The sequence below is a fragment of the Gigantopelta aegis genome, chromosome 2, assembly GCF_016097555.1.
Source record: "Gigantopelta aegis isolate Gae_Host chromosome 2, Gae_host_genome, whole genome shotgun sequence".
NCBI classification, from domain to species: Eukaryota; Metazoa; Mollusca; class Gastropoda; order Neomphalida; family Peltospiridae; genus Gigantopelta; species Gigantopelta aegis.
Genome location: NC_054700.1, coordinates 53,875,701 through 53,901,963, shown reverse-complemented (window position 1 = coordinate 53,901,963; position 26,263 = coordinate 53,875,701). Strand labels below are relative to the sequence as shown.

The 26,263-nt window shown below is 40.2% G+C and overlaps 1 protein-coding gene across 2 annotated transcripts; it reads left to right on the top strand.

Moving 5' to 3' along the window:
- Positions 1-1,011: 1,011 nt before the first annotated feature.
- LOC121387127 (oligoribonuclease, mitochondrial-like) lies at positions 1,012-22,529 on the top strand. 2 transcript variants are annotated; one of them, XM_041518161.1, is made up of 6 exons: positions 1,012-1,193; positions 3,075-3,158; positions 13,881-13,958; positions 15,719-15,939; positions 16,737-16,790; positions 22,013-22,529. In XM_041518161.1, the coding sequence occupies exons 2-6, from the start codon at positions 3,075-3,077 to the stop codon at positions 22,080-22,082; spliced, it is 507 nt and encodes a 168-aa protein (XP_041374095.1). In that variant the 5' UTR covers positions 1,012-1,193; the 3' UTR covers positions 22,083-22,529. The 2 variants fall into 2 exon arrangements, with proteins under 2 accessions (XP_041374095.1, XP_041374087.1); XM_041518153.1 differs by having other exon boundaries at positions 1,012-1,209.
- Positions 22,530-26,263: the final 3,734 nt, after the last annotated feature.

Here is a 26,263-nt window from a genome sequence, read left to right as displayed (position 1 = left end):
TTTGGTTATTTCTAATTGTATTTTTTATCTAAATATTTTTTTTAAATATTTATTCAAAAATTAATACTCACTATACATATTGTAGTAATAGCCATATTTTTAATGTAAAACTGTATTGATCTACATCTTAGTTTATGTTTTAAAATTTTAGCGCCCTTATTTGCTTGCATGGAAAAACAATTGATGTGTGACCTCACATTTTTACTGACGTCACTCACTAATACGTAAAAATAAACATGCACATGCAGATGACCCTTCGATATATATTTTGGGCATGATTGCCATAAATTACGAAAACTACCAATGTTTTAATTGGCATACGGGTCATATGATTTTGACCTATTTTGGTTCCTGTGTAAAAAAAATGAATTTTTAAGGTAAACTGTAGCAAATAATAGAATGTACTAAAATTTCTTAGCTATTTGACTGTCTACACATCTTACTGTGAGACTTGGAACGTAAACAAACGATAGGTGGTGTATTACTTTAAAAAGGGGTAAAATCCCAAATGGTACGACTTAATAGAGACAACCACTCAACAGGGTGAGAGTATACATGGCATATTATTATTAGTAAATATAAACAAAAAACGATATTATTATCATAATTAAATAATTAGTAATTTTAGAAATGTTTGCTCAGTATTTAAGGGACATGCACACAAATCAAAAATAATGTACGTAATTCATTTCGTTACCCTAACAACGGAGTTTGGGGCATTTGTTATTCTTTTTGTTCAGCCAGACTGAGTCAGCGAGTGACAAACATTGACAATTGAACAAAGACTTTAAGTATGTGTACTCAAATCTGTGGGTGTTTCGACCGAAAAAAGTAATGGACCCACTCAAGGGTTTATCAAACACCCAAACATTAAACCGTATTTCATAACGATTGCAAAACAAGATGCGTTAAGACCTAATTGAAACGAAAGTCGGACATACCTCCTAGTGTCTTCAAACAAGAACCAAAACTCGACGGAATATTACTAGAGTTATCTGCTCTTGATCTTTATATAAATTTGGGTTTTGCCATTTGGGTTTTAGGCGCTACATGATGTTGAGTATTTTTCGAAATTTAACAACTGTCAGTATATCAAGACAAATTATTTATTCTGTCTTATCAGCAAATGTGACTTCTGCAAAAGTGCGTAACATTCACACAGCTGAAGAAATGCCGAAATCTTCGAGACTTGTGTGGGTAGATTGTGAGGTGAAAACGTTTGCACGTGCATTCTTCAGTTCTTGACATTACGTCATTCGATATTTACGTGATGAAACAGAATATTTTTTTATATAATGTTAAAGTTGCTTAGTCATTGTTGCAATTAAATGACATATTTTGAGAATTTCATTTGCAATAAATCGATCGATGTATTTAAAAAAAAAAAAAAAAAAGTGTTTTAAAACGCACAAATAAAAATGAATACTAATTATAATCTTGTAATACCAGGCACGGCGGCGGAGCAGTGGGGGGTGATGGTGGAGGGCAGCCCTCCCCCCCTCCAATAATTCTGAATCGAAAGTATTATTGGTAGTAGGCCCTAAATCGTTAGGCAGAGATGAATTTTACTTGTAGAATGCAGGAAATTGCATTTCAGGACTAGATTTTAAACTTTTACAGGTGAACATACCCCGAACCCCATCCTGGTATAATTTCCGCCCACACCCACTAAAAATATTTGTTACAATTAGTTTGAGTTTAGGGTTAGGTTACAATACCTTTTTTAATATTTTGTTCTATAAAAGAAGCATAATGTTTATATTTTGTAATCCAGTATCACTACCTCATGCCTTTGAAAAAGTAGACATTTTGACTATTCTGTGTAAAATTTCCTCCACATTGGTGCTTTTATTGGTGCTTTTGGTAGAAATATAGCACGGGAGAAACAATGAAGCATTATGGGACTAAAGGTTTGTTTTATTCCGTAGGCACTCGGTTTATTCCATCAAAATACACCCTATGAGATTTATAAGTATTAAAATGCAATCTTACTTGTTGATCCACTGCATGGCCGAGTGGTTACAGTGCTCAGCTACGTTGTTTGTAGTGTTTAATGCAATGTCCACTTCATATCGCTAATCCTATACCCCAAAGGGGGTGCAGGTGGAAATCTTTCCAATATACCAGTCGTGGTGCACTGGCTGGAACGAGAAATAGCCCAATGGTCCCACAGATGGGGATCAATCCCACACTGACCGCGCATAGAGAGGGCACTTTACCACTGGGCTACGTCCCGTCCCTGTTACTTTATCTAGACACCTTGACCTCAAGTGTAAGCTCAAGGTTATGCTGGTGCTCAAGGTTTATCTAGACACCTTGACCTCAAGTGTAAGCTCGAGGTTATGCTGGTGCTCAAGGTTTATCTAGACACCTTGACCTCAAGTGTAACCTCGAGGTTATGCTGGTGCTCAAGGTTTATCTAGACACCGTGACATCAAGTGTAAGCTCGAGGTTATGCTGGTGCTCAAGGTTTATCTAGACACCTTGACCTCAAGTGTAAGCTCGAGGTTATGCTGGTGCTCAAGGTTTATCTAGATGAACTACTGGTAACTGACTTCAGTTTGTACACCGGGCAAGACGTAGCCCAGTGGTACAGCACTAGCTCTATGCGCGGTCGGTCTAGGATAGATCCCCATTGGTGCGCCCATTTAGGCTATTTCTTGTTCCAGCCAGTGTACCACGACTGGTATATCAAAGGCTGTGGTATGTACTACCCTGTCTGTGGGATTGTGCATGTAAAAGATCCCTTGCTGCTAATCGAAAAAGAGTAGCCCATGAATTAGCGACAGCGGGTTTCCTCTCTCAATATCTGTGTGGACCTTAACCATACGTCTGACACCATATAACTGTAAATAAAATGTGTTGAGTGTGTCGTTAAATAAAACATTTTCTTCTTTTCTTCAGTTTGTACATATTTTCAAATTACTATATTATTTTTTTTATTTGATAATAGTTTGTTGTATGCTAGGTTTATTAGGACACTGCATTGGAGCACCTGGGAGGTGTTGTTGTAAACCTATAGAAACCCACTTTCATTTCAGGTTTTAACTTCTTCTTTTTCTTCTTTTTTTCAGATGACCGGTCTTAATAAAGAGGTGGATCATCTAATGGAGATAGCATGCCTTATTACTGATGCTGATCTTGAGGTTATTGCAGAGGTAATTAGGGCTACTAGATTATGGTAGCCCTACTCTCATGGCTAGTGATATTCAATGTTGGACTAGTACCGTATTTGACCGGGAATAAGCCCAGGGGGCCAAGACAACTCATTTGTAGCTTTGTTGGGGGTGGGCTTATTTCCAGACATGGGGCCAGTTTTGTTAAAAATTTCCAATGTTCACTAATGAGTAAAAGAACCTGGAAATTATCAATAAATAAAACAACAAAAGCGGTAATAAATTTAATTTCAACTTCCAAAGAATATCGTTTTTTAATTTATTTTACAACGTATGAACACACATAATCCAGCACACAAAGTGAAAGTACATAATCAGATGTCAAGTTCATCCTGGTCCCACCCAACAAACTCGATGTCCTCAGTGTCGTCATCCTCATCGTCGAAATGAACTCCAGATTCGATCTCTTCGTGTGGTGGCACTTCCTCGATTTCCAGTCCAACATCGTCGACCAAGCGAGAACTTAGCAGATAGTTTCTGCTTCCATCCAATGGTAGCGAAATCCCACAGGACTTAAAAGCCCCCCGGATGGTTCCCTCCTCAACAGCTTCCCACGCGACACTTATCCAGTCTATAATGTTCTGTCTTGTCGGTTGTACATAATTTCCTCTGCAGTTCCGCTTTGCCAACTTGAACCACTCGCACCACTGTTGCTTTATTCTCTCTTTGAACACCTTGTTCACGTGAGTATCCATTGGCTGCACAAGTCCCGTGCAGCCTGAAAAATAAAATATTGAATACTGTAAACCATTTGTTTATTGCTTCACGCAATTAATGTATCGTCAAAATAATGAGACTGACCAAATAATTGCTAGTTAATTTGATTACATTTCATAACATATTTAATAGTAGATGACTAGGTAAAAACCGCTGTGAATAAATAAATAAATAAACAAATTTGAATATCAAATTACAAATATCAAATTAAAAAAACATTTTTTACATACCTCCTGGTACTGTTACTATGTCGGTCTCGTACTCGTCAAAACGATCTGTCGATGACTGGCACGTGTGTGGCTTGTATGCGTCCAATATGAGAAGTCGCCGAGTGTCGTCGTCGTTTGGTCCCCAGACATGTCGGATGAAATGGTGTACTTTCACTGTTGTCATCCAACCGTTCTCCGTAGCAGTAATCAATACATTGTCTGGCACTTTCAACGTGGGTAGCACTCGTGGGCCGATAACACCATTTTTCTCCTTGAAGATGATCAAAGCTTTCCGTTTGTCCCCATTTGCACTCGCCGTCAAAGCTACTGTACACCCCTTTTTAGCACCGCCGGTGTGAAAGATTCGCACAGTCTTTGCTCCTTTGACCTCATTTGTGTATTTCGGTACAGTGTCAAATCTAACCATCGTCTGGTCCATATTCGCTATGTTGTAATCGGTGTAGTCCCATTTCTGTCTTAAAGCCCGGATTGCTGAATGAAAACCTATTTCTCCTTGTAATCACTCGGGATTTTCTGTGCGTCGTTTGTCCCCCGTCTGATTCCCACCGAATATCGCTGCTTCCACCTACGTAGCCACCCGTTTGATGCCTGGAACTTCTGTACTCTAATCTGACTGGCAACTTCTCTGGCCTTGCTTTGCAGAAAGTAGTTTGACACGCATCTACCTTCTGCCCGCTCATCCTTGAACCATTCGAAGACGGCTTGATCCATTTCGGTGTTCATTGCTTCCGCTCCACTACCAATATTCTTTCGTTCGCTATCTTTGCCTTTCGAAAACATCAGCAATTTCTCGTAATCTTTGTCCCACAGTCGAACCTGTTTTCTTGAAATGCCATATTCTCTTTCAGCCGCGGACAGATTTCGGCCATTACGTCTAAACCAGCCAACAACATCTAACTTATCTTTTACAGTATACCGTTTGCGTACGAAAGGCATGTTCAGTGTATATTGGTGAAAACAAACTATGTGTATTTTTAAGACCCACTATATAGCATATATAGCACAGTGTCTGGGACCGTCTGAATATACACCTGCCAATTAGGAACCACAGAAAGGCCACGGAAAGAAAAGACCAATTAACCAAAAAAACACTCCGATTATTGTTTCAGTACGTGGGTTAATTTATGTACGAAACATAATACAGTTATTTCAACACTTTGACAATGGGTGGTTTATTTTGTATTGAAAAATAATATATAATTGGTGCTGGCTTACTAGGATGGATATAATTACAGAACATTGCGATGCATCTGCAAAAATCAGGTATGTTTTGTTTCTTCAGTTCAAAGACTAATTCCTGACATGACATGTTAGGTATTACGTAATCACCAGCTTGCCAGAGGGCATATTCACTGGGATGGTACAGCGATATTAAGCAATAATGTGCATTATATATCGTTGAATATGCATACCAGGCCAAATGCATTAATTGTCCCCTCCTTTAAGGTTTATTGAAGGTCCTGTTTAAGAGGTTTGTATGAATGGGACCAATTTTCATTTCAAGGCCTAAAAGGTGTTTTCATCACGGCCCACATAGTGTATTTGAAAGTAGGAGATCCACTGGCAGTGCAGTGGGCTGCATAATTAATGGAAATTTTAGGGCACAAAAGACCAGAACCTGTTAGGGTGGTTTGGGGGCATGCTGTGCGAGAAAATGTTAAAGTGTTCAATTATGTTTTCAATCTTATAAGCACAATAGAACAAGGAAAAGTATGGCAACGTGTCCCTATTAGCCCCTATTCTACTGTCCTTGTTCATTATATATAATAGTAAGCAGCTGCAGCCCCTCTCAAAGCCGCTAACTTTTCATGCTTATGATTGCACACCTCACTGCATTCAATAAATATTATAGCCTATGTTTGAAAGATGCTAAATACATTGGATCTATATCTATTAACGTACAGGGCAGGATCTAGGTCATTAAACACATTGGATATATATCTATTAACGTACAGGGCAGGATCTATGTCATTAAAAATCATTGGATCTATATCTATTAACGCACAGGGCAGGATTTAGGTCATTAAACACATTGGATCTATATCTATTAACGTACAGGGCAGGATTTAGGTCATTAAACACATTGGATCTATATCTATTAACGTACAGGCCAGGATCTAGGTCATTAAACATTGGATCTATATCTATTAACGTACAGGGCAGGATCTATGTCATTAAACACATTGGATCTATATCTATTAACGTACAGGGCAGGATCTACGTCATTAAACACATTGGATCTATATCTATTAACGTACAGGGCAGGATCTACGTCATTAAACGGCCTGCTAATGTAGTTGTAATATCTCCGTGATTTAACCGACATGGTACGGGAAGGATGTTTCAGTGAAGTCTGTAGGCCTGCTAATGTATGTAATTATCGTACAGGCGTATGTTAGGTGATTTTACCGACATGGTACGGGAAGTGATTGTTTAACGTGAAGTCTGTAGGCCTGCTAATGTAGTTGTAAGGATATCGTGCAGGCGTCTGTTCCGTGATTTTACCGACATGGTATGGGAAGTCATTGTTTCAGTGAAGTCTGTAGGCCTGCTAATGTAGTTGTAAGGATATCGTGCAGGCGTCTGTTCCGTGATTTTACCGACATGGTACGGGAAGTGATTGTTTCAGTGAAGTCTGTAGGCCTGCTAATGTAGTTGTAAGGATATCGTGCAGGCGTCTGTTCCGTGATTTTACCGACATGGTACGGGAAGTGATTGTTTCAGTGAAGTCTGTAGGCCTGCTAATGTAGTTGTAAGGATATCGTGCAGGCGTCTGTTCCGTGATTTTACCGACATGGTACGGGAAGTGATTGTTTCAGTGAAGTCTGTAGGCCTGCTAATGTAGTTGTAAGGATATCGTGCAGGCGTCTGTTCCGTGATTTTACCGACATGGTACGGGAAGTGATTGTTTCAGTGAAGTCTGTAGGCCTGCTAATGTAGTTGTAAGGATATCGTGCAGGCGTCTGTTCCGTGATTTTACCGACATGGTACGGGAAGTGATTGTTTCCGTGAAGTCTGTAGGCCTGCTAATGTAGTTGTAAGGATATCGTGCAGGCGTCTGTTACGTGATTTTACCGACATGGTACGGGAAGTGATTGTTTCAGTGAAGTCTGTAGGCCTGCTAATGTAGTTGTAAGGATATCGTGCAGGCGTCTGTTCCGTGATTTTACCGACATGGTACGGGAAGTGATTGTTTCAGTGAAGTCTGTAGGCCTGCTAATGTAGTTGTAAGGATATCGTGCAGGCGTCTGTTCCGTGATTTTACCGACATGGTACGGGAAGTGATTGTTTTCAGTGAAGTCTGTAGGCCTGCTAATGTAGTTGTAAGGATATCGTGCAGGCGTCTGTTACGTGATTTTACCGACATGGTACGGGAAGTGATTGTTTCCGTGAAGTCTGTAGGCCTGCTAATGTAGTTGTAAGGATATCGTGCAGGCGTCTGTTCCGTGATTTTACCGACATGGTACGGGAAGTGATTGTTTCAGTGAAGTCTGTAGGCCTGCTAATGTAGTTGTAAGGATATCGTGCAGGCGTCTGTTCCGTGATTTTACCGACATGGTACGGGAAGTGATTGTTTCAGTGAAGTCTGTAGGCCTGCTAATGTAGTTGTAAGGATATCGTGCAGGCGTCTGTTCCGTGATTTTACCGACATGGTACGGGAAGTGATTGTTTCAGTGAAGTCTGTAGGCCTGCTAATGTAGTTGTAAGGATATCGTGCAGGCGTCTGTTCCGTGATTTTACCGACATGGTACGGGAAGTGATTGTTTCCGTGAAGTCTGTAGGCCTGCTAATGTAGTTGTAAGGATATCGTGCAGGCGTCTGTTACGTGATTTTACCGACATGGTACGGGAAGTGATTGTTTCAGTGAAGTCTGTAGGCCTGCTAATGTAGTTGTAAGGATATCGTGCAGGCGTCTGTTCCGTGATTGTACCGACATGGTACGGGAAGTGATTGTTTCCGTGAAGTCTGTAGGCCTGCTAATGTAGTTGTAAGGATATCGTGCAGGCGTCTGTTCCGTGATTTTACCGACATGGTACGGGAAGTGATTGTTTCCGTGAAGTCTGTAGGCCTGCTAATGTAGTTGTAAGGATATCGTGCAGGCGTCTGTTACGTGATTTTACCGACATGGTACGGGAAGTGATTGTTTCAGTGAAGTCTGTAGGCCTGCTAATGTAGTTGTAAGGATATCGTGCAGGCGTCTGTTCCGTGATTTTACCGACATGGTACGGGAAGTGATTGTTTCCGTGAAGTCTGTAGGCCTGCTAATGTAGTTGTAAGGATATCGTGCAGGCGTCTGTTCCGTGATTGTACCGACATGGTACGTGAAGTGATTGTTTCAGTGAAGTCTGTAGGCCTGCTAATGTAGTTGTAAGGATATCGTGCAGGCGTCTGTTCCGTGATTTTACCGACATGGTACGGGAAGTGATTGTTTCAGTGAAGTCTGTAGGCCTGCTAATGTAGTTGTAAGGATATCGTGCAGGCGTCTGTTACGTGATTTTACCGACATGGTACGGGAAGTGATTGTTTCCGTGAAGTCTGTAGGCCTGCTAATGTAGTTGTAAGGATATCGTGCAGGCGTCTGTTCCGTGATTTTACCGACATGGTACGGGAAGTGATTGTTTCAGTGAAGTCTGTAGGCCTGCTAATGTAGTTGTAAGGATATCGTGCAGGCGTCTGTTCCGTGATTTTACCGACATGGTACGGGAAGTGATTGTTTCAGTGAAGTCTGTAGGCCTGCTAATGTAGTTGTAAGGATATCGTGCAGGCGTCTGTTCCGTGATTTTACCGACATGGTACGGGAAGTGATTGTTTCAGTGAAGTCTGTAGGCCTGCTAATGTAGTTGTAAGGATATCGTGCAGGCGTCTGTTCCGTGATTTTACCGACATGGTACGGGAAGTGATTGTTTCAGTGAAGTCTGTAGGCCTGCTAATGTAGTTGTAAGGATATCGTGCAGGCGTCTGTTCCGTGATTTTACCGACATGGTACGGGAAGTGATTGTTTCCGTGAAGTCTGTAGGCCTGCTAATGTAGTTGTAAGGATATCGTGCAGGCGTCTGTTACGTGATTTTACCGACATGGTACGGGAAGTGATTGTTTCAGTGAAGTCTGTAGGCCTGCTAATGTAGTTGTAAGGATATCGTGCAGGCGTCTGTTCCGTGATTGTACCGACATGGTACGGGAAGTGATTGTTTCCGTGAAGTCTGTAGGCCTGCTAATGTAGTTGTAAGGATATCGTGCAGGCGTCTGTTCCGTGATTGTACCGACATGGTACGGGAAGTGATTGTTTCAGTGAAGTCTGTAGGCCTGCTAATGTAGTTGTAAGGATATCGTGCAGGCGTCTGTTACGTGATTTTACCGACATGGTACGGGAAGTGATTGTTTCAGTGAAGTCTGTAGGCCTGCTAATGTAGTTGTAAGGATATCGTGCAGGCGTCTGTTCCGTGATTTTACCGACATGGTACGGGAAGTGATTGTTTCCGTGAAGTCTGTAGGCCTGCTAATGTAGTTGTAAGGATATCGTGCAGGCGTCTGTTCCGTGATTTTACCGACATGGTACGGGAAGTGATTGTTTCAGTGAAGTCTGTAGGCCTGCTAATGTAGTTGTAAGGATATCGTGCAGGCGTCTGTTCCGTGATTTTACCGACATGGTACGGGAAGTGATTGTTTCAGTGAAGTCTGTAGGCCTGCTAATGTAGTTGTAAGGATATCGTGCAGGCGTCTGTTACGTGATTTTACCGACATGGTACGGGAAGTGATTGTTTCCGTGAAGTCTGTAGGCCTGCTAATGTAGTTGTAAGGATATCGTGCAGGCGTCTGTTCCGTGATTTTACCGACATGGTACGGGAAGTGATTGTTTCAGTGAAGTCTGTAGGCCTGCTAATGTAGTTGTAAGGATATCGTGCAGGCGTCTGTTCCGTGATTTTACCGACATGGTACGGGAAGTGATTGTTTCAGTGAAGTCTGTAGGCCTGCTAATGTAGTTGTAAGGATATCGTGCAGGCGTCTGTTCCGTGATTTTACCGACATGGTACGGGAAGTGATTGTTTCCGTGAAGTCTGTAGGCCTGCTAATGTAGTTGTAAGGATATCGTGCAGGCGTCTGTTCCGTGATTTTACCGACATGGTACGGGAAGTGATTGTTTCAGTGAAGTCTGTAGGCCTGCTAATGTAGTTGTAAGGATATCGTGCAGGCGTCTGTTACGTGATTTTACCGACATGGTACGGGAAGTGATTGTTTCAGTGAAGTCTGTAGGCCTGCTAATGTAGTTGTAAGGATATCGTGCAGGCGTCTGTTCCGTGATTTTACCGACATGGTACGGGAAGTGATTGTTTCAGTGAAGTCTGTAGGCCTGCTAATGTAGTTGTAAGGATATCGTGCAGGCGTCTGTTCCGTGATTGTACCGACATGGTACGGGAAGTGATTGTTTCAGTGAAGTCTGTAGGCCTGCTAATGTAGTTGTAAGGATATCGTGCAGGCGTCTGTTCCGTGATTTTACCGACATGGTACGGGAAGTGATTGTTTCAGTGAAGTCTGTAGGCCTGCTAATGTAGTTGTAAGGATATCGTGCAGGCGTCTGTTCCGTGATTTTACCGACATGGTACGGGAAGTGATTGTTTCCGTGAAGTCTGTAGGCCTGCTAATGTAGTTGTAAGGATATCGTGCAGGCGTCTGTTCCGTGATTTTACCGACATGGTACGGGAAGTGATTGTTTCAGTGAAGTCTGTAGGCCTGCTAATGTAGTTGTAAGGATATCGTGCAGGCGTCTGTTCCGTGATTTTACCGACATGGTACGGGAAGTGATTGTTTCAGTGAAGTCTGTAGGCCTGCTAATGTAGTTGTAAGGATATCGTGCAGGCGTCTGTTACGTGATTTTACCGACATGGTACGGGAAGTGATTGTTTCCGTGAAGTCTGTAGGCCTGCTAATGTAGTTGTAAGGATATCGTGCAGGCGTCTGTTCCGTGATTTTACCGACATGGTACGGGAAGTGATTGTTTCAGTGAAGTCTGTAGGCCTGCTAATGTAGTTGTAAGGATATCGTGCAGGCGTCTGTTACGTGATTTTACCGACATGGTACGGGAAGTGATTGTTTCCGTGAAGTCTGTAGGCCTGCTAATGTAGTTGTAAGGATATCGTGCAGGCGTCTGTTCCGTGATTTTACCGACATGGTACGGGAAGTGATTGTTTCAGTGAAGTCTGTAGGCCTGCTAATGTAGTTGTAAGGATATCGTGCAGGCGTCTGTTACGTGATTTTACCGACATGGTACGGGAAGTGATTGTTTCAGTGAAGTCTGTAGGCCTGCTAATGTAGTTGTAAGGATATCGTGCAGGCGTCTGTTACGTGATTTTACCGACATGGTACGGGAAGTGATTGTTTCAGTGAAGTCTGTAGGCCTGCTAATGTAGTTGTAAGGATATCGTGCAGGCGTCTGTTACGTGATTTTACCGACATGGTACGGGAAGTGATTGTTTCCGTGAAGTCTGTAGGCCTGCTAATGTAGTTGTAAGGATATCGTGCAGGCGTCTGTTACGTGATTTTACCGACATGGTACGGGAAGTGATTGTTTCAGTGAAGTCTGTAGGCCTGCTAATGTAGTTGTAAGGATATCGTGCAGGCGTCTGTTCCGTGATTTTACCGACATGGTACGGGAAGTGATTGTTTCAGTGAAGTCTGTAGGCCTGCTAATGTAGTTGTAAGGATATCGTGCAGGCGTCTGTTACGTGATTTTACCGACATGGTACGGGAAGTGATTGTTTCAGTGAAGTCTGTAGGCCTGCTAATGTAGTTGTAAGGATATCGTGCAGGCGTCTGTTACGTGATTTTACCGACATGGTACGGGAAGTGATTGTTTCAGTGAAGTCTGTAGGCCTGCTAATGTAGTTGTAAGGATATCGTGCAGGCGTCTGTTCCGTGATTTTACCGACATGGTACGGGAAGTGATTGTTTCAGTGAAGTCTGTAGGCCTGCTAATGTAGTTGTAAGGATATCGTGCAGGCGTCTGTTCCGTGATTTTACCGACATGGTACGGGAAGTGATTGTTTCAGTGAAGTCTGTAGGCCTGCTAATGTAGTTGTAAGGATATCGTGCAGGCGTCTGTTCCGTGATTTTACCGACATGGTACGGGAAGTGATTGTTTCAGTGAAGTCTGTAGGCCTGCTAATGTAGTTGTAAGGATATCGTGCAGGCGTCTGTTCCGTGATTGTACCGACATGGTACGGGAAGTGATTGTTTCCGTGAAGTCTGTAGGCCTGCTTATGTAGTTGTAAGGATATTGTGCAGGCGTCTGGAAATTGTGACAATAATCATTTCATTCATGTATAGGGGCGGAACGTAGCCCAGCAGTAAAATGTTTGCTTGATGCACGGTCAGTCTGGGATCGATCCCCATCGGTGGGCCCATTGGACTATTTCTCGTTCCAGCCAGTGCACCACGACTGGTATATTAAAGGCCGTGGTATGTGTTATTCTGTCTGTTGGATGGTGCATATAAAAGATCCCTTGCTGCTAATCGAAAAGAGTAGCCCATGAAGTGGCGACAGCGGGTTTCCTTTCTCAATATCTTTGTGGTCCTTAACCATATGTCTGACACCATATAACTGTAAATAAAATGTGTTGAGTGCATTGTTAAAAAAACATTTCCTATCCTATCCTTCATTCATGTGTCGTTCAAATAAATCTTAATTTAGCATAACCTATCTTTCGTTTGCGTATTAAATTTAGGACATCATTTTCATGGACATACCAGCTGGGTTTTTGCCAGAGGGTAATACAGGTATGGCGCCATGTCCAAATGTTTTTGCAGATTTGTTTTTTTAAATAAACCTTTTGACAAAATTAAGTACTCTTATCATTAATGTATGATTTTCTTAACCCTAACTCTAAACTTAACCCATTTTCTTTCTGGGGGAGACCCCCCATACCAGGTATGGATGCAGGATTTCTAAAAAGGTAGGTGGGGGGTCCAAATGTGATGACTTATCTCTCCTTTTACACAGCCCTCTAACAGCTGAACACACCATGCTTGAATTTACAAAGGGAGGGGGGGGGTCCGGACCCCTGGATCTGCTACTGCATACCCCATGTTGACTCTGGTTGCATTCAATTCCATAGTGCCATACCACAACCAAAACATTTCTTTCTGGCAGAAACACTGACCAGGTTATGTAAATAGAATTGGGTTCCATGAATTTATTTTTTGCTCAGCTCAGAAATAGGTACTGTAAATGTTCATTTTTGTTTTGATAGATAAATAGATTGATTAATTTGGTTATATGTGTATGTACATGTATATACATGTCAGGCTATCTGTCAGAAAATATTTTGAGGGTACGTAATGAAAACCAAACCAGTGTTCGAGATTAACGGTATCCCGATATCCTGGGGATACCAGAATTTAAGCACCCAGTATCCCACCGGGATGCCATATAATACTAAGTTCTCAGGTGGGATACCAGATTTTTAAATGTTAGTATCCAAATGGGATACTGGGCAAAAAATTTAATCTCGAACACTGCAAACAGACCAAAAGTGCCCCCTACTGTGTGCTTACGGCTTTGAAGTGTTTTAAAATTGGACACTACATTACATGTGATTTGAGAAACTTTAAACAGCAGTCCTCTATCATCTATCTAGAAAATACGAAAATACATGTATATGTATATCCATTAATTTCCAAGATTTTAGGGTATTTAATTTTACCCTCCATGCCCTGTATGGTATGTAGTCTACATGAAGTAACTAGTGTTGTTGTCTTTCAGGGACCTAACATTGTCATTCACCAGCCTGACAAAGTTCTAGATGCCATGGGAGACTGGTGTAAAGACCACCATGGGAAGGTTAGCAGTCGTCAGACCTCATTCTTATAGTTCCCCTTCCTGCATTAGGAAAACTATAGCAGGTTTCCTCTGAAGACTACATGTGTATGTGTCAGAATTACCAAACTGTTTGACATCCAGCAGTCGATGATTAATTAATCAATGTGCTCTAGTGGTGTTGTTAAACAAAACAATTTTTTTTTTCATTCTTAGTCCTCTATTGATCCAAACTGGAGGAGACAATAGGCTTCATCTCCATCCTGTTGGTCTGTCCATCTGTCTGTCTATCTATCCGTCTGTCCATTGTCTGTCTATCCATCTGTCCGTCTGTCTGTCTATCTATCCGTCTGTCTGTCTATCTATCCGTCTGTCCATCTGTCTGTCTATCTATCCGTTTGTCTGTCTATCCATCTATCCGTCTGTCTGTCTATCTATCCGTCTGTCTGTCTATCTATCCGTCTGTCCATCTGTCTGTCTATTTATCCGTCTGTCTGTCTATCTATCCGTCTGTCCGTCTGTCTGTCTATCTATCCGTCTGTCTGTTTGTCTATCTATCCATCTGTCCGTCTGTCTGTCTATCTATCCATCTGTCTGTCCATCTATCCGTCTGTCCATCTGTCTGTCTATCTGTCCGTCTGTCCGTCTGTCTGTCAGTCCATTTGTCTCGCATACATTATTCCTCTTGTTTTTTCAATGCCTGAAGATATTGAGTTGAACTTGTGTGTGTAGTTTATCATATAGTGTTACATGTATGTAGATCAAGTTGGATATTCATGCTCATTTGTCACACAGTTATGTCCCTTTAACTTAGCATCTATACGAACATTTATTGGGCTCAGTCGGAGACATGTATTGCATTTCAGCATCAATAGGTGTGGGATGTAGCCCAGTGGTAAAATGCTCGCTTGAGGCACGGTCGGGTAGGGATAGATCCCCCATTGCTTGGGCTATTTCTCGCATTCCAGCCAGTGCACCACGGCTGGTATATCAAAAGCTGTGGTATGTCCTTTCCTGTCTGTGGGATGGTGCATATAAAATATCCCTTGCTACTAATAGAAAAATGTAGCAGGTTTCCTCTCTAAGACTATATGTCAAAATTACCAAATGTTTGACATCCAATAGCCAATGATTAATAAATCAATGTGCTTTTGTGTTGTTGTTAAACAAAACAGACTTTTAACTTTCAACATCAATAATAATCAGGGACGGGACATAGCCCAGTTATAAAGTGCATGTCTGATGCCCAGTCAGTCTAGGATCAATCCCCATCAGTAGGCCAATTGGGCTATCTCTCGTTCCAGCTAATGCTCCACAACTGGTGCAACAAAGTCTGGGCTACATACAGTATATGTACTATATACAGTCTGTGAGATATAAAAGATCCCTTGCTGTGAAGTAATTGCAAAGAGTAGCCCCTGGAGTGGCAGTGGCGGGTTTCTTCCCCAATTACAATGTATCTGTGTGGTCCTTAACCATACATGTATGTCCAACACCATAAAAACTAATAAAATGCAGGTCTAGCTTTGGGTGATAAAAAAAACCAAACCCACCTTCAAACCTACAATTATTTCCAACAAAATATTAATTATTACACAATTTATTTTCACACCAAATGAAAATAAAATTCACCAATTGTTCTTAAAATTCGCCATGGGCAAATTTGGTGAGTGGTAGCTAGAGCTAACACTGAAAATGTGTTGGAAAAATTTTCAGAGTTTTCTCATTTTAAATAGACTGTTGTGTAGCATTTATAACACACTGACTTTGAGTTCTCTGTTTAGTCAGGTTTGACACAAGCAGTCAGAAACAGTAACATCAGTCTGGTCGATGCTGAAAGCAAGGTGCTGAAGTTTGTCCAGGAACACACGCCAAAGGGAGCCTGCCCATTGGCTGGAAACTCTGTCCATGCTGACCGCGAGTTTCTCGTCAAGTACATGCCACAGTTGATTGGTCATCTCCATTATCGTATCATCGACGTCAGCACAGTGAAAGAACTCTGCCAGTATAAGCAGTTCATTATTCTTTTTAATTTTCATTTATAGTTATTTTCATGCTGTCAGTTTATGATCGATCCCCATCGGTGGCCCCTTTGGGCTATTTCTCACTTCAGCCAGAGCACCACGACTGGTGTAACAAAGGCCGTGGTATGTACTATCCTGTCTGTGGTATGGTGCATATAAAAGATCCCTTGCTGCTAATTGAAAAGAGTAGCCCATAATGTGGAGACAGCAGGTTTCTCTATATATATCTGTGTGGTCCTTAACCATGTCTGACGCCATATAACTGTAAATAAAATGTGTTGAATGTGTTGTTAAATAAAACATTTCCTTCCTTGTATCCAGGTGTGGGATGTAGCCCAATGGTAAAGCACTCACTTGATGCACGATCAGTCTAGGATCGCTCCCCATCGGTGGGCCCATTTCCGGTTCTAGCTAGGACACCATGGCTGGTATATCAAAAATATGTGCTATTCCATCTGGGATGGTGCATATAAAAAAATCACTTTGCTGCTAATAGAAAAATATAGTGGGTTTCCTTTCTAAGACTACATGTAAAAATTACTAAAAGTTTGACACCCGAAGATTAATAAATCAGTGTGCTCTAATGGTGGTATTAAAAAAAACACATTTTAACTTTATGTATATAATTTAAAAAGGTCGCCTCCTATGAGCTATTATACAGTTTTTCCAAAACTGGTGGGCTAGCTTTCGTCAGTTGGGTGTGGACTGATGTGGGAGGGGTATTGTTCAGTAGGCTGTAATATAGGACCACTTTACTACCATCTTATTTCTATTTCAGACGATGGTACCCTAGAGCTTCTGAGCAAGCACCAAAGAAGAAATTGTCTCACCGGTAAATACATATTACATGAAATTCAGTCTAATTCAGATTACACTTTTTTTTCTCCATGTAACACAGGCAAAAAATAGTTGTACATACAATATTATAATAAACTAATGTCAGTTTACTATGTATTTTACATTGTCTGTGTCAGTTTAACGTGGGGGTGGAAGAGGGCAAATAAGTCACAGATGTCACCATGAAACAAATTAATTGCTTGCCTAACTAAGACTATTGGGAGCCATTTAAGACAATATTATGTTGATACCATATATATTCCTATGCTAATGGTGGGGGGGGGGGGGGGGGGGGGGGCAAAAATTACCGTGTGTGAATTAATATCAGGGGAGTGATGGGGAGCAGGAGTAATGGCTAGAATTGGATCAAAATTGAAAAAAAATATATATAAATGTCATTAAATGTACATGTCTAATAGAGGTATTTTGCATTCCTATTGCGCATGCGCGCGAAGAGTAACATCCCTTGACAAAATAGACTGAAACTAGTCTATTTACAAATTGGGCGGCATGACAGACAGGTTGTTATGGGCGGCATGACAGACAGGTTGTTATGGGCGACTTGAGTAGCTTCGTAGGAGATTTTTAAACTTTGGCAACTAACAAGTACATATTTCGAATTAGATGGTATAATGGCCGTAGAAAACGGTCCGCTGAAATTTACAGTGGAAGGGTTCAAATTAAAAAGCAGTGCAACAACTTGGACAAAGTCTCTGCGACTCGTACCCGAGGGTTTTGATAACGCCAGATTAAAAGACTATCTCGTAAAAAGTATAAACAAAACATTTGACAGATTCCATAGGTTATGGCATCGACAGGTTATGGCATCAATCGATATATATATTTGAGAGAGAGAGAGAGAGAGAGAGAGAGAGAGAGAGAGAGAGAGAGAGAAAATATATGTATATATATATATATATATATATATATATATATATATATATATATACAGTCAAACCTGTCTTAAGCGGCCACACAAGGGAGTAGATAAACGTGGCTGCTTAAGACAGGTGGCCGCTGAGTACAGGTTGCCACATATATAGTCTTTAAAACATTTGTTGTTGTTTCTTGTTTTACCGTCTGTACTGCTAATTAACGGATGTGTGCTTCATAGTTGACTATAAATCAACTTTTGACATGTTGTCTCCTTCAGAAATAATACAAATGGAATATATTATATTAACTGTTCTCCACAAGTTTGTTTTCTTTTTCCATTTAATTATTTAATTCAGACTTCATGCGATGTATTGTCATAGTAAGTGAATCTACAAATGTCAAGCGTAGCCTGCCCAATTAGATGCATGTCAGATTCATACTTCCTTAATTGATACACAGTGGAGATGTCGGGACTGAATGGGTACTAGTATTCCTGAAGGTGTGAAGATCGGTTATTTGCTGCACCTTACGCTGTTGTTAAAATATCCCTTTTATATAAGAGTAAAACTTTACTGTGGCCGCTTAATGCAGGTATTTTAGCAATTTGGGATCCGATTTAGGTGGCCGCTGGCCGCGTTAGACAGGTGACCGCTTATTAAAGGTACATTTACATCATAAATCGTTTGAGAGGAAAAAAGTGGCCGCTTAAGGCAGGTGACCGCTGAGTACAGGTGGCCGCTAGGACAGGTTTGACTGTATATATGTATATGTATGTATATGTGTATGTGTATGTGTATGTGTATGTGTATGTGTATGTGTATGTATATGTGTATGTATATGTATATGTATATGTATATGTATATGTATATGTATATGTATATGTATATGTATATGTATATATATATATATATCAGAAGGTGTTTTGTTGCATTTTTTTTAGTGTCTATCTAATTGGGAAAAGTAAAAAAAAGAAGATTTTATGCTGTTACATGCATGTATATCCATAAAGTGGGAATTTAAAAAAGGGGGAGGGGGGGGGGGGGGGGTGTTGAACGTAGGTGCCGTTCTATTTACCCATACACACGTTTTTATACAGTGTCAACATGAACGCATTGAGTATTAATTATACTAAATATATTTATTTTCTTTACTGTTAATGTGTTTTCCGCCATATCTAAGTATATAAAATACTAGACGGATCTGTGTAGGAATGTCCTGTACAGAGCCGTCATCACTCTATATATATTTATATATCATTATTATTATTATTTAAGGAGTGTCTGTTATTTCTTTTACGTGCATCGGGTATGAACAAAATAAATCATCCGTAAACTGTGTGAATCGGCGAAGCCGTTCTCACATAAGTTTGCGGATGATGTTTTTGTTCATACCTAGATGAACCTAAAAGTAATAACAAACAATACTTATAATTAAATTTGAAACATACTGAGTAATAATAACATTAAAAGTTCATATATATATATATATATATATATATATATTCTGTTGAGTATTGTCCGAAATATACATATATTTTCTGTATATACAAAATATATATTTATTTTATTTTATTTACTGTTTACTACCATATCTAAGTAGAGAATACTAGACCGCCCTGTATAGGAACGTTCTGTACAGAGCTGTCCTGACTACATATATTTTTTATATATTTACACACGCACACGCTATATATTTTATTAGTATAATCCGAAATATACATATATTTTCTTTATATACAAAATATATATTTATTTTCTTTACTGTTAATGTGTTTTCCACCATATCTAAGTATACTAGACCGCCCTGTGTAGGAACGTCCTGTACAGAACCAGTAAGGTTTTGGTCCCTTATGCGTTCACTGGCTTCCCTCCTACAAAATGTGCCGAACAAACCCTCGTACTTAGAGTAACATTAAAATCGTTTTCTATGTGAAACGATTACCCACAAACGTTTCCGATATCCATTGGCTGGATATAGATGGAAGGATAACGAATTTCCCGGACATATGCGATTGGAACAGTTAATAATTGAACAATGGTCGTGGCCTCCCATTGCTTTTGCCCCCCAATTTGCAAATAGGTCTATTTTGGCGAGATCTTGCGGTTTGCGTCCTCGAGTAACTCCGCAACGGGCACATGCGCAGTGGAATGAGAAAGAAGTCTATTGGATATAGGTAGTACTAAACCAAATAACTTCCGGCTGGGTCAAAGTTCGAGGTGCACCCAACTTTTGATAGAGAAGTGAACACCACAAGTCCTGTGATTGGTTATAAATGTGAGTGTGTTGGTTGTAAAAAAAATTAGATTCATCTGGGCTAAAAAAGTATGCAATTTTATTTCATCTAGTACCACTGTGTCAAGTAGCCTTGTGCTTGGAACATGCATGGGGTACCTGTAAAAAAAAGTACTCAAATTTTGTGCGGAACTAGGGTAGTCATAGATGCTACCCGTTATCTCAGAAATGAGCAGCTTGACACCCACTTTTTTGTGATTCACTTTAAGGGTGAGGGGTGGTAGTATTTATATCCGTGGCGTCTATGTCGATTGATACGTTGCAGGTAGGAGTTTTAGCCACATATGTTACTATTGTCGTCTATGGGATTTGATTTGGTAGTATACACCCTGGAAGCATCAAATTATTTTAGAAGTATCAAGTCCCATTAAATTTAATTTTTGGCATATGCCTTTCCTCTAGCTCCTACCCCTGAAAATATATGTACTTTCAGCCCCATTAGTTAACATACTAGTCACAACAAGTTAAGGACCAGTATGAAATTTACCTCACTTTTTAATTATTTTTGGTTAAATCAGGGTCGGTGATAAGGAGTAAAAATTAAGTTACAGGCTTGAATAAATCATTTCAGATTGCTTTGCATGAGCCTTTTATTCACAGCCTGTTTGGTTGGCAAAAGAAAGCTTAAGACAAATGCATAAAAATATCCATTAATCCAGTGGGTTTTTTCCCATCCCAACTATCCATGTTTGTTGTGCATATTAATAAAATTCAAGACAAGTTGATTCCTACACAATGTCACATGTTTAGCTGTATGTTCATCAAAACATCTTAACACTGAAAAGGTATCTATAATTGTGTGCATTAAATTATCTGAATAGTACATACTGTAATTAACAAATCAAATTGTCTGCATGAGAGTATGTCAGAAAGTGGACTAGTTCCATAGTTATATTTCTATATCACTGCACCTGAACTTTTTGAATAACTCCATTCCTGAAAGGGAAATTAAGTCAGACTATACTAATGAGCAACAAAATTAGCAGAAAACATTATTGGTTTATTGGTTCCTATTTTGTAACATACGTCTCAACATCTACCTGTACCAATTACTTCATCAATTAATAATGCTTGCTTTTCACTCGCCTTAGCATTTTGATGAGTGTGATTTTTTACTCACCTAAGCATTTTGAGGTGTGCGATTTTTCAAAGCTAAGGACTGTTAATCTACATCTGTATTGGTGTTTGGGATCGATCTCTGTCGGTGGGCCTATTGGGCTATTTCTCATTCCAGCCAATGCACCACGACTGGTGTATCAAAGACCGTGGTATGTGCCATCCTGTCTGTAGGATGGTGTATATAAACAATCCCTTGCTACTAATGGAAAAAAATGTAACTCATTTCCTTTCTAAGACTACCGACTGTTTTACATCAAATAGCCGATGATTACTAAATGAATGTGCTCTAATAGTGTCGTTAAACAAAACAAACTTTAACTTTTAACTTTTTCTAAGCACATACATTGTACTATATGGTCTTTGTTTACGTGCAATTTTAATCCAGTCCACCATTACTAGATATTCAAATGACGTAAGAATATATGATGCAGTGACATCAAATTCGAATGAAGTCATATTGGATAAAAATAAACTAGTGCTTAATGTTATTTGCTTCTTGAATGCTGGGCAGCTTTCAGTGTAAAGTTGCTATTGAAATGTTTTTGTTTGATGACTATGAATGCATACATCAATTATGGAGTGTCACCCTAGTACGTTCGCTTAAATGTTAGTAAACCTAGTGCCGTGACCTCGATTAATTTACATCTAATTTGCAAAGTTATTACATTCTTAAAGTATGTGATCTGAAAGATATCACATACTTAGATTGCACTGAAAATGTAAGATATATGATACACACACACACACACACACACACACATACATGTATATATATTCATTTAAAAAGTACATGTACACTAGACTTGGACATATTTAACTTTAAAAGCTTCTAGCAACATTAACCATTTTGCTTAGTCATTGCTGTTTTACTTTCTGTAAGTTTTTGTTATTTAAAAAAATTATTATTATAATTTTTTAATTTATTTCCAGGGCTTTGGATGACATAAAGGAAAGCATTGCAGAGCTGAAGTACTACAGACATTCAATTTTCAAAAACTGATCTATGAGTAGCAGATACTGTACATTTAATATGTGCACAAACAAACTGCAGTGTTAGCAATATGGCGCTTCATTCATTGAATATACCTGTAGCTACTTACTTTGAACAACAAGCCTTTGACTGTAATGTGTTAACTCACACAAACCATATATTTGTGGCAGAATCCTGAACACATGGTAGCTAGGGATGAGCATTAGACAAGATGTAGATTCAAAATATCTCCATTTCCATCCCAAGGCTAAAATTATCTGCTTAACAATATATAATACTAGAATTTGCTTTATTTAAATACAGTGACTAAAACCATATTATTACCCAGAGGTCACTCATAACAGGGAAAATATTTTCCATATTTTCTCAGTGAAAAATATTCTGCATTGGTCTAACGAACAATACTATTGGACGATTTGACGTTTACAAACCAATGACCTTGTCGGTACTAAATATGACGTCATCTGGCAAAGACACACAATGACGTCATGTAGTTTAAAGAGTGTGTTTACGGCTCTCTGTTTTGGGTGTTAAATTTATAACAAAATGTCATTTTAATGCAATTCATTACGGTATATATTTTTTAGCTGAATAAAGAACTTTTGTTTTTGAAAATTATCTGTGAATGTTATTAAATTATAAAGTTATAGCAATACTCAGAACAGGTGTAAAGTGGTTTACGTCGTTTCTATACAGGTATGTGCATGTGTGTCAAAAATAAAGGCTTTTAGAGAAAAGATAACTGAGGTAATAAATAGAATAACAAACTCGGTACCATTTATTATCAAATTTATGTCCCTCATGAAATAATTTTCATTTGTCAATCGCTAAAGCTCGTGACAACTGAAAATTATTTCACTCTGGACATACGTTTTAAATTTGATAATAACAGGAAACTCGTTTATTATCCTCTATTTGCATTCCTGACCAGTGATGGCATTCCTGACCAGTGGTGTAGGAAGGTGCCACAAAGGGGTAGTGGCACGTGTGTGTGCGTGTGCATGTGGGTGTGTGTATATATATATATAAACCATCGCTGTTGCTACTGAATCAAGTGGTGGGGGCTCACATGCCCCCTTGCCGCACTTGCCGCCCTTGCCTGCGCTGACCTGCAAAGTTAATATACACATGTCAGTAATTAGACATTTCATTTTTATTTCAACTTATTTCCGTCCTTTTATCCAATTATGGTTCAAGCACACTGTCTTGGGCACACACCTCATTTATCTGGGCTGTCTGTCCAGGACAGTGGGTTAGTTGTTAATTGTTAGTGGTTAGCGAGAGAGAAGAGGGCGTAGTGCCATTACACCTACCCAGTGAGTCGTTAAAAGACTTAAGTTTGTAGCTGGAATCATGTTTGAAAAAGGGAGGCAACTCTTTGCAATAAAGCAATTTATTTATTTCACAAGTTGTTTGGACATACAGTACTTGAATTAATGGATGTAATCGGTTTAGGATCGATCCATCTCGGTGGGCCCATTGGGCTATTTCTCATTCCAGCCAGTGCTCCACGACTGGTATATCAAAGGCCGTGGTATGTGCTATGTGCTATCCTGTCTGTGGGATTGTGCATATAAAAGATCCCTTGCTTCTAATGGAAAAAATTTAGTGGATTTTCTCAAAATTGGACATCCAATAGTCGATGATTAATAAATCAATGTGCTTTTGTGGTGTCGTTAAACAAAACATGTTTTTGTTGTTCATTAATGTATGTAATTGGGACTGTGTTTGTAAGCAAGAAGTTTTACAGGAGGACTACCCCAGGATCATCAAGAACTTCGTCGACCTGTAAGACATTCTTCTGGAGTTGAAGGCCAACATTCCGCCGCTACCACCATCGCCAACCTTTCCAGCATGCGCCAGACTTAGTTCTTAGTAGGACTTTAACAAGTTTGGCTCCGTTGTAAAATTTGTTTATTCTTTTATTATTTTTCGTGTTGGATTTTTTGTAAATAATCTGACAACACTTTACTATGACAACCCGTCAAAATTGCTCAAATCACTTGAATTCGTTTTGGCCAAGCAATAAAATTTTCTCTTTGGTTTTAAATATCCTACAAGAGTAAACTTGGCAATGGCCTTTGGGTTTAGGTTCTAGACCTACGCGGTAACTTGTAACGTTGTACTCCAAACTCCAATTTCCGCCCACTCCCCCCCCCCCCCCCCCCCCCCCCCGCTGTTATTTATGCTACAGGTCCTGCGAATCTTTAAACCGGCTCTGGATATAGGCATGTTAATAGAGCTGAAGACAGAAAGAACGCACAGCAGCGGGTAAAAATAATAAATATGCAATAGAGCAAATTAAACTGAAAAGAACCACGATTCCGCACACTTTGACACCTCCCCAGCCCATGAATAAAGCCAATTACATGTATATTCGAAACCAGAGATTCCGCTGTGGGATATATATAGACACACACACATACACACAGTACCGATCGTCCCGAGTGTCGTCTTTATTACATAACCGCTAGGGAACACTAATACGTAGTATCCACCACTCTACAAATATGAAAACCGTTTCTGGAAGGGTACACGAGGCAGCTATAGTAGTAAAAGACAGGTATGCAATCGTCAATACTAACATAATCTATTACCGTTGTGAGCTATAGATGAGGCCATCACAAGGAATGACCTTAGCTAGACCTCGCAACGTCCGGTGATGGATTATTTTTCTCGTCCATTTAATTACAGTAACAAAATATTAATTTCGTAAAATAAGTTTTGTTTATTCTGAGAGCAGGAGTGACGTCACGGAAAAACATAAAATGCATTGATTTGTATAATGATTATACTAAAATTATAACAATCCTTGAACTAGAAAATATTGGTGGCACACGTCCTTTTGTATTTTATTGAGACTCCTGTCAGAAAAACCATCTACAAAAGGACAAGTGCCAGAAACTATTATTCCAAATTTCGGGACAAAACCTCAGCCCATACAAAAAAAACCCACATTTTGTCCCTCGGGTTGGAATTGCCTTATATATACCTTGCAACGGTGATAGATGCTATTAGGCTATACCTCACAACGGTGATATATTCTATTAGTCTATACCTCAAAACGGTGATAGAATCTATACCTCAAAACGGTGATAGATTCTATTAGTCTGCACCTCGCAGCGGAGATGGATTCTATTAGTCTGCACCTCGCAGCGGAGATGGATTCTATTAGTCTGCACCTCGCAACGGAGATGGATTCTATTAGGATTATATTTGTCTACACGTCGCAACGGCGATTGATTCTATTAGTCTACACGTCGCAACGGCGATGGATTCTATTGGTGTACACCTCACACAGTGATAGATTCTATTAGCCTACACCTCACACGGCGATGGATTCTATAAGTCTACACCTCACACGGTGATAGATTCTATTAGTCTACACCTCACACGGTGATAGATTCTATTAGTCTACACCTTGCAACGGCGATGGATTCTATTAGCCTGCACGTCGCAACGGCGATGGATTCTATTAGCCTGCACGTCGCAACGGTGATGGATTCTATTAGCCTGCACGTCGCAACGGCGATGGATTCTATTAGTCTACACGTCGCAACGGCGATGGATTCTATTAGCCTACACGTCGCAACGGCGATGGATTCTATAAGTCTACACCTCACACGGTGATGGATTCTATTGGTATACACCTCACAGGGTGATAGATTCTATTAGCCTACACCTCACACGGCGATGCATTCTATAAGTCTACACCTCACACGGTGATAGATTCTATTAGTCTACACCTCGCAACGGCGATGGATTCTATTAGCCTGCACGTCGCAACGACGATGGATTCTATTAGCCTGCACGTCGCAACGGCGATGGATTCTATTAGTCTACACGTCCAAACGGCGATGGATTTTATTAGTCTACACGTCGCAACGGCGATGGATTCTATTAGCCTACACGTCGCAACGGCGATGGATTCTATTAGCCTACACGTCGCAACGGCGATGGATTCTATAAGTCTACACCTCACACGGTGATGGATTCTATCGGTGTACACCTCACACGGTGATATATTTTATTAGCCTACACCTCGCAACGGCGATGGATTCTATTAGCCTGCACGTCGCAACGGCGACGGATTCTATTAGTCTACACGTCGCAACGGCGACGGATTCTATTAGCCTGCACGTCGCAACGGCGACAGATTCTATTAGCCTACACGTCGCAACGGCGATGGA

Coding starts and splice junctions, on each gene's coding strand:
- LOC121387127 (XM_041518153.1), top strand. CDS start 1,051: ATGATGTTGAGTATTTTTCGAAATTTAACAACTGTCAGTATATCAAGA. Junction 13,959..15,718: donor GTAAAGACCACCATGGGAAG/GTTAGCAGTCGT, acceptor TTCTCTGTTTAG/TCAGGTTTGACACAAGCAGT. Junction 15,940..16,736: donor ACAGTGAAAGAACTCTGCCA/GTATAAGCAGTT, acceptor TTTCTATTTCAG/ACGATGGTACCCTAGAGCTT.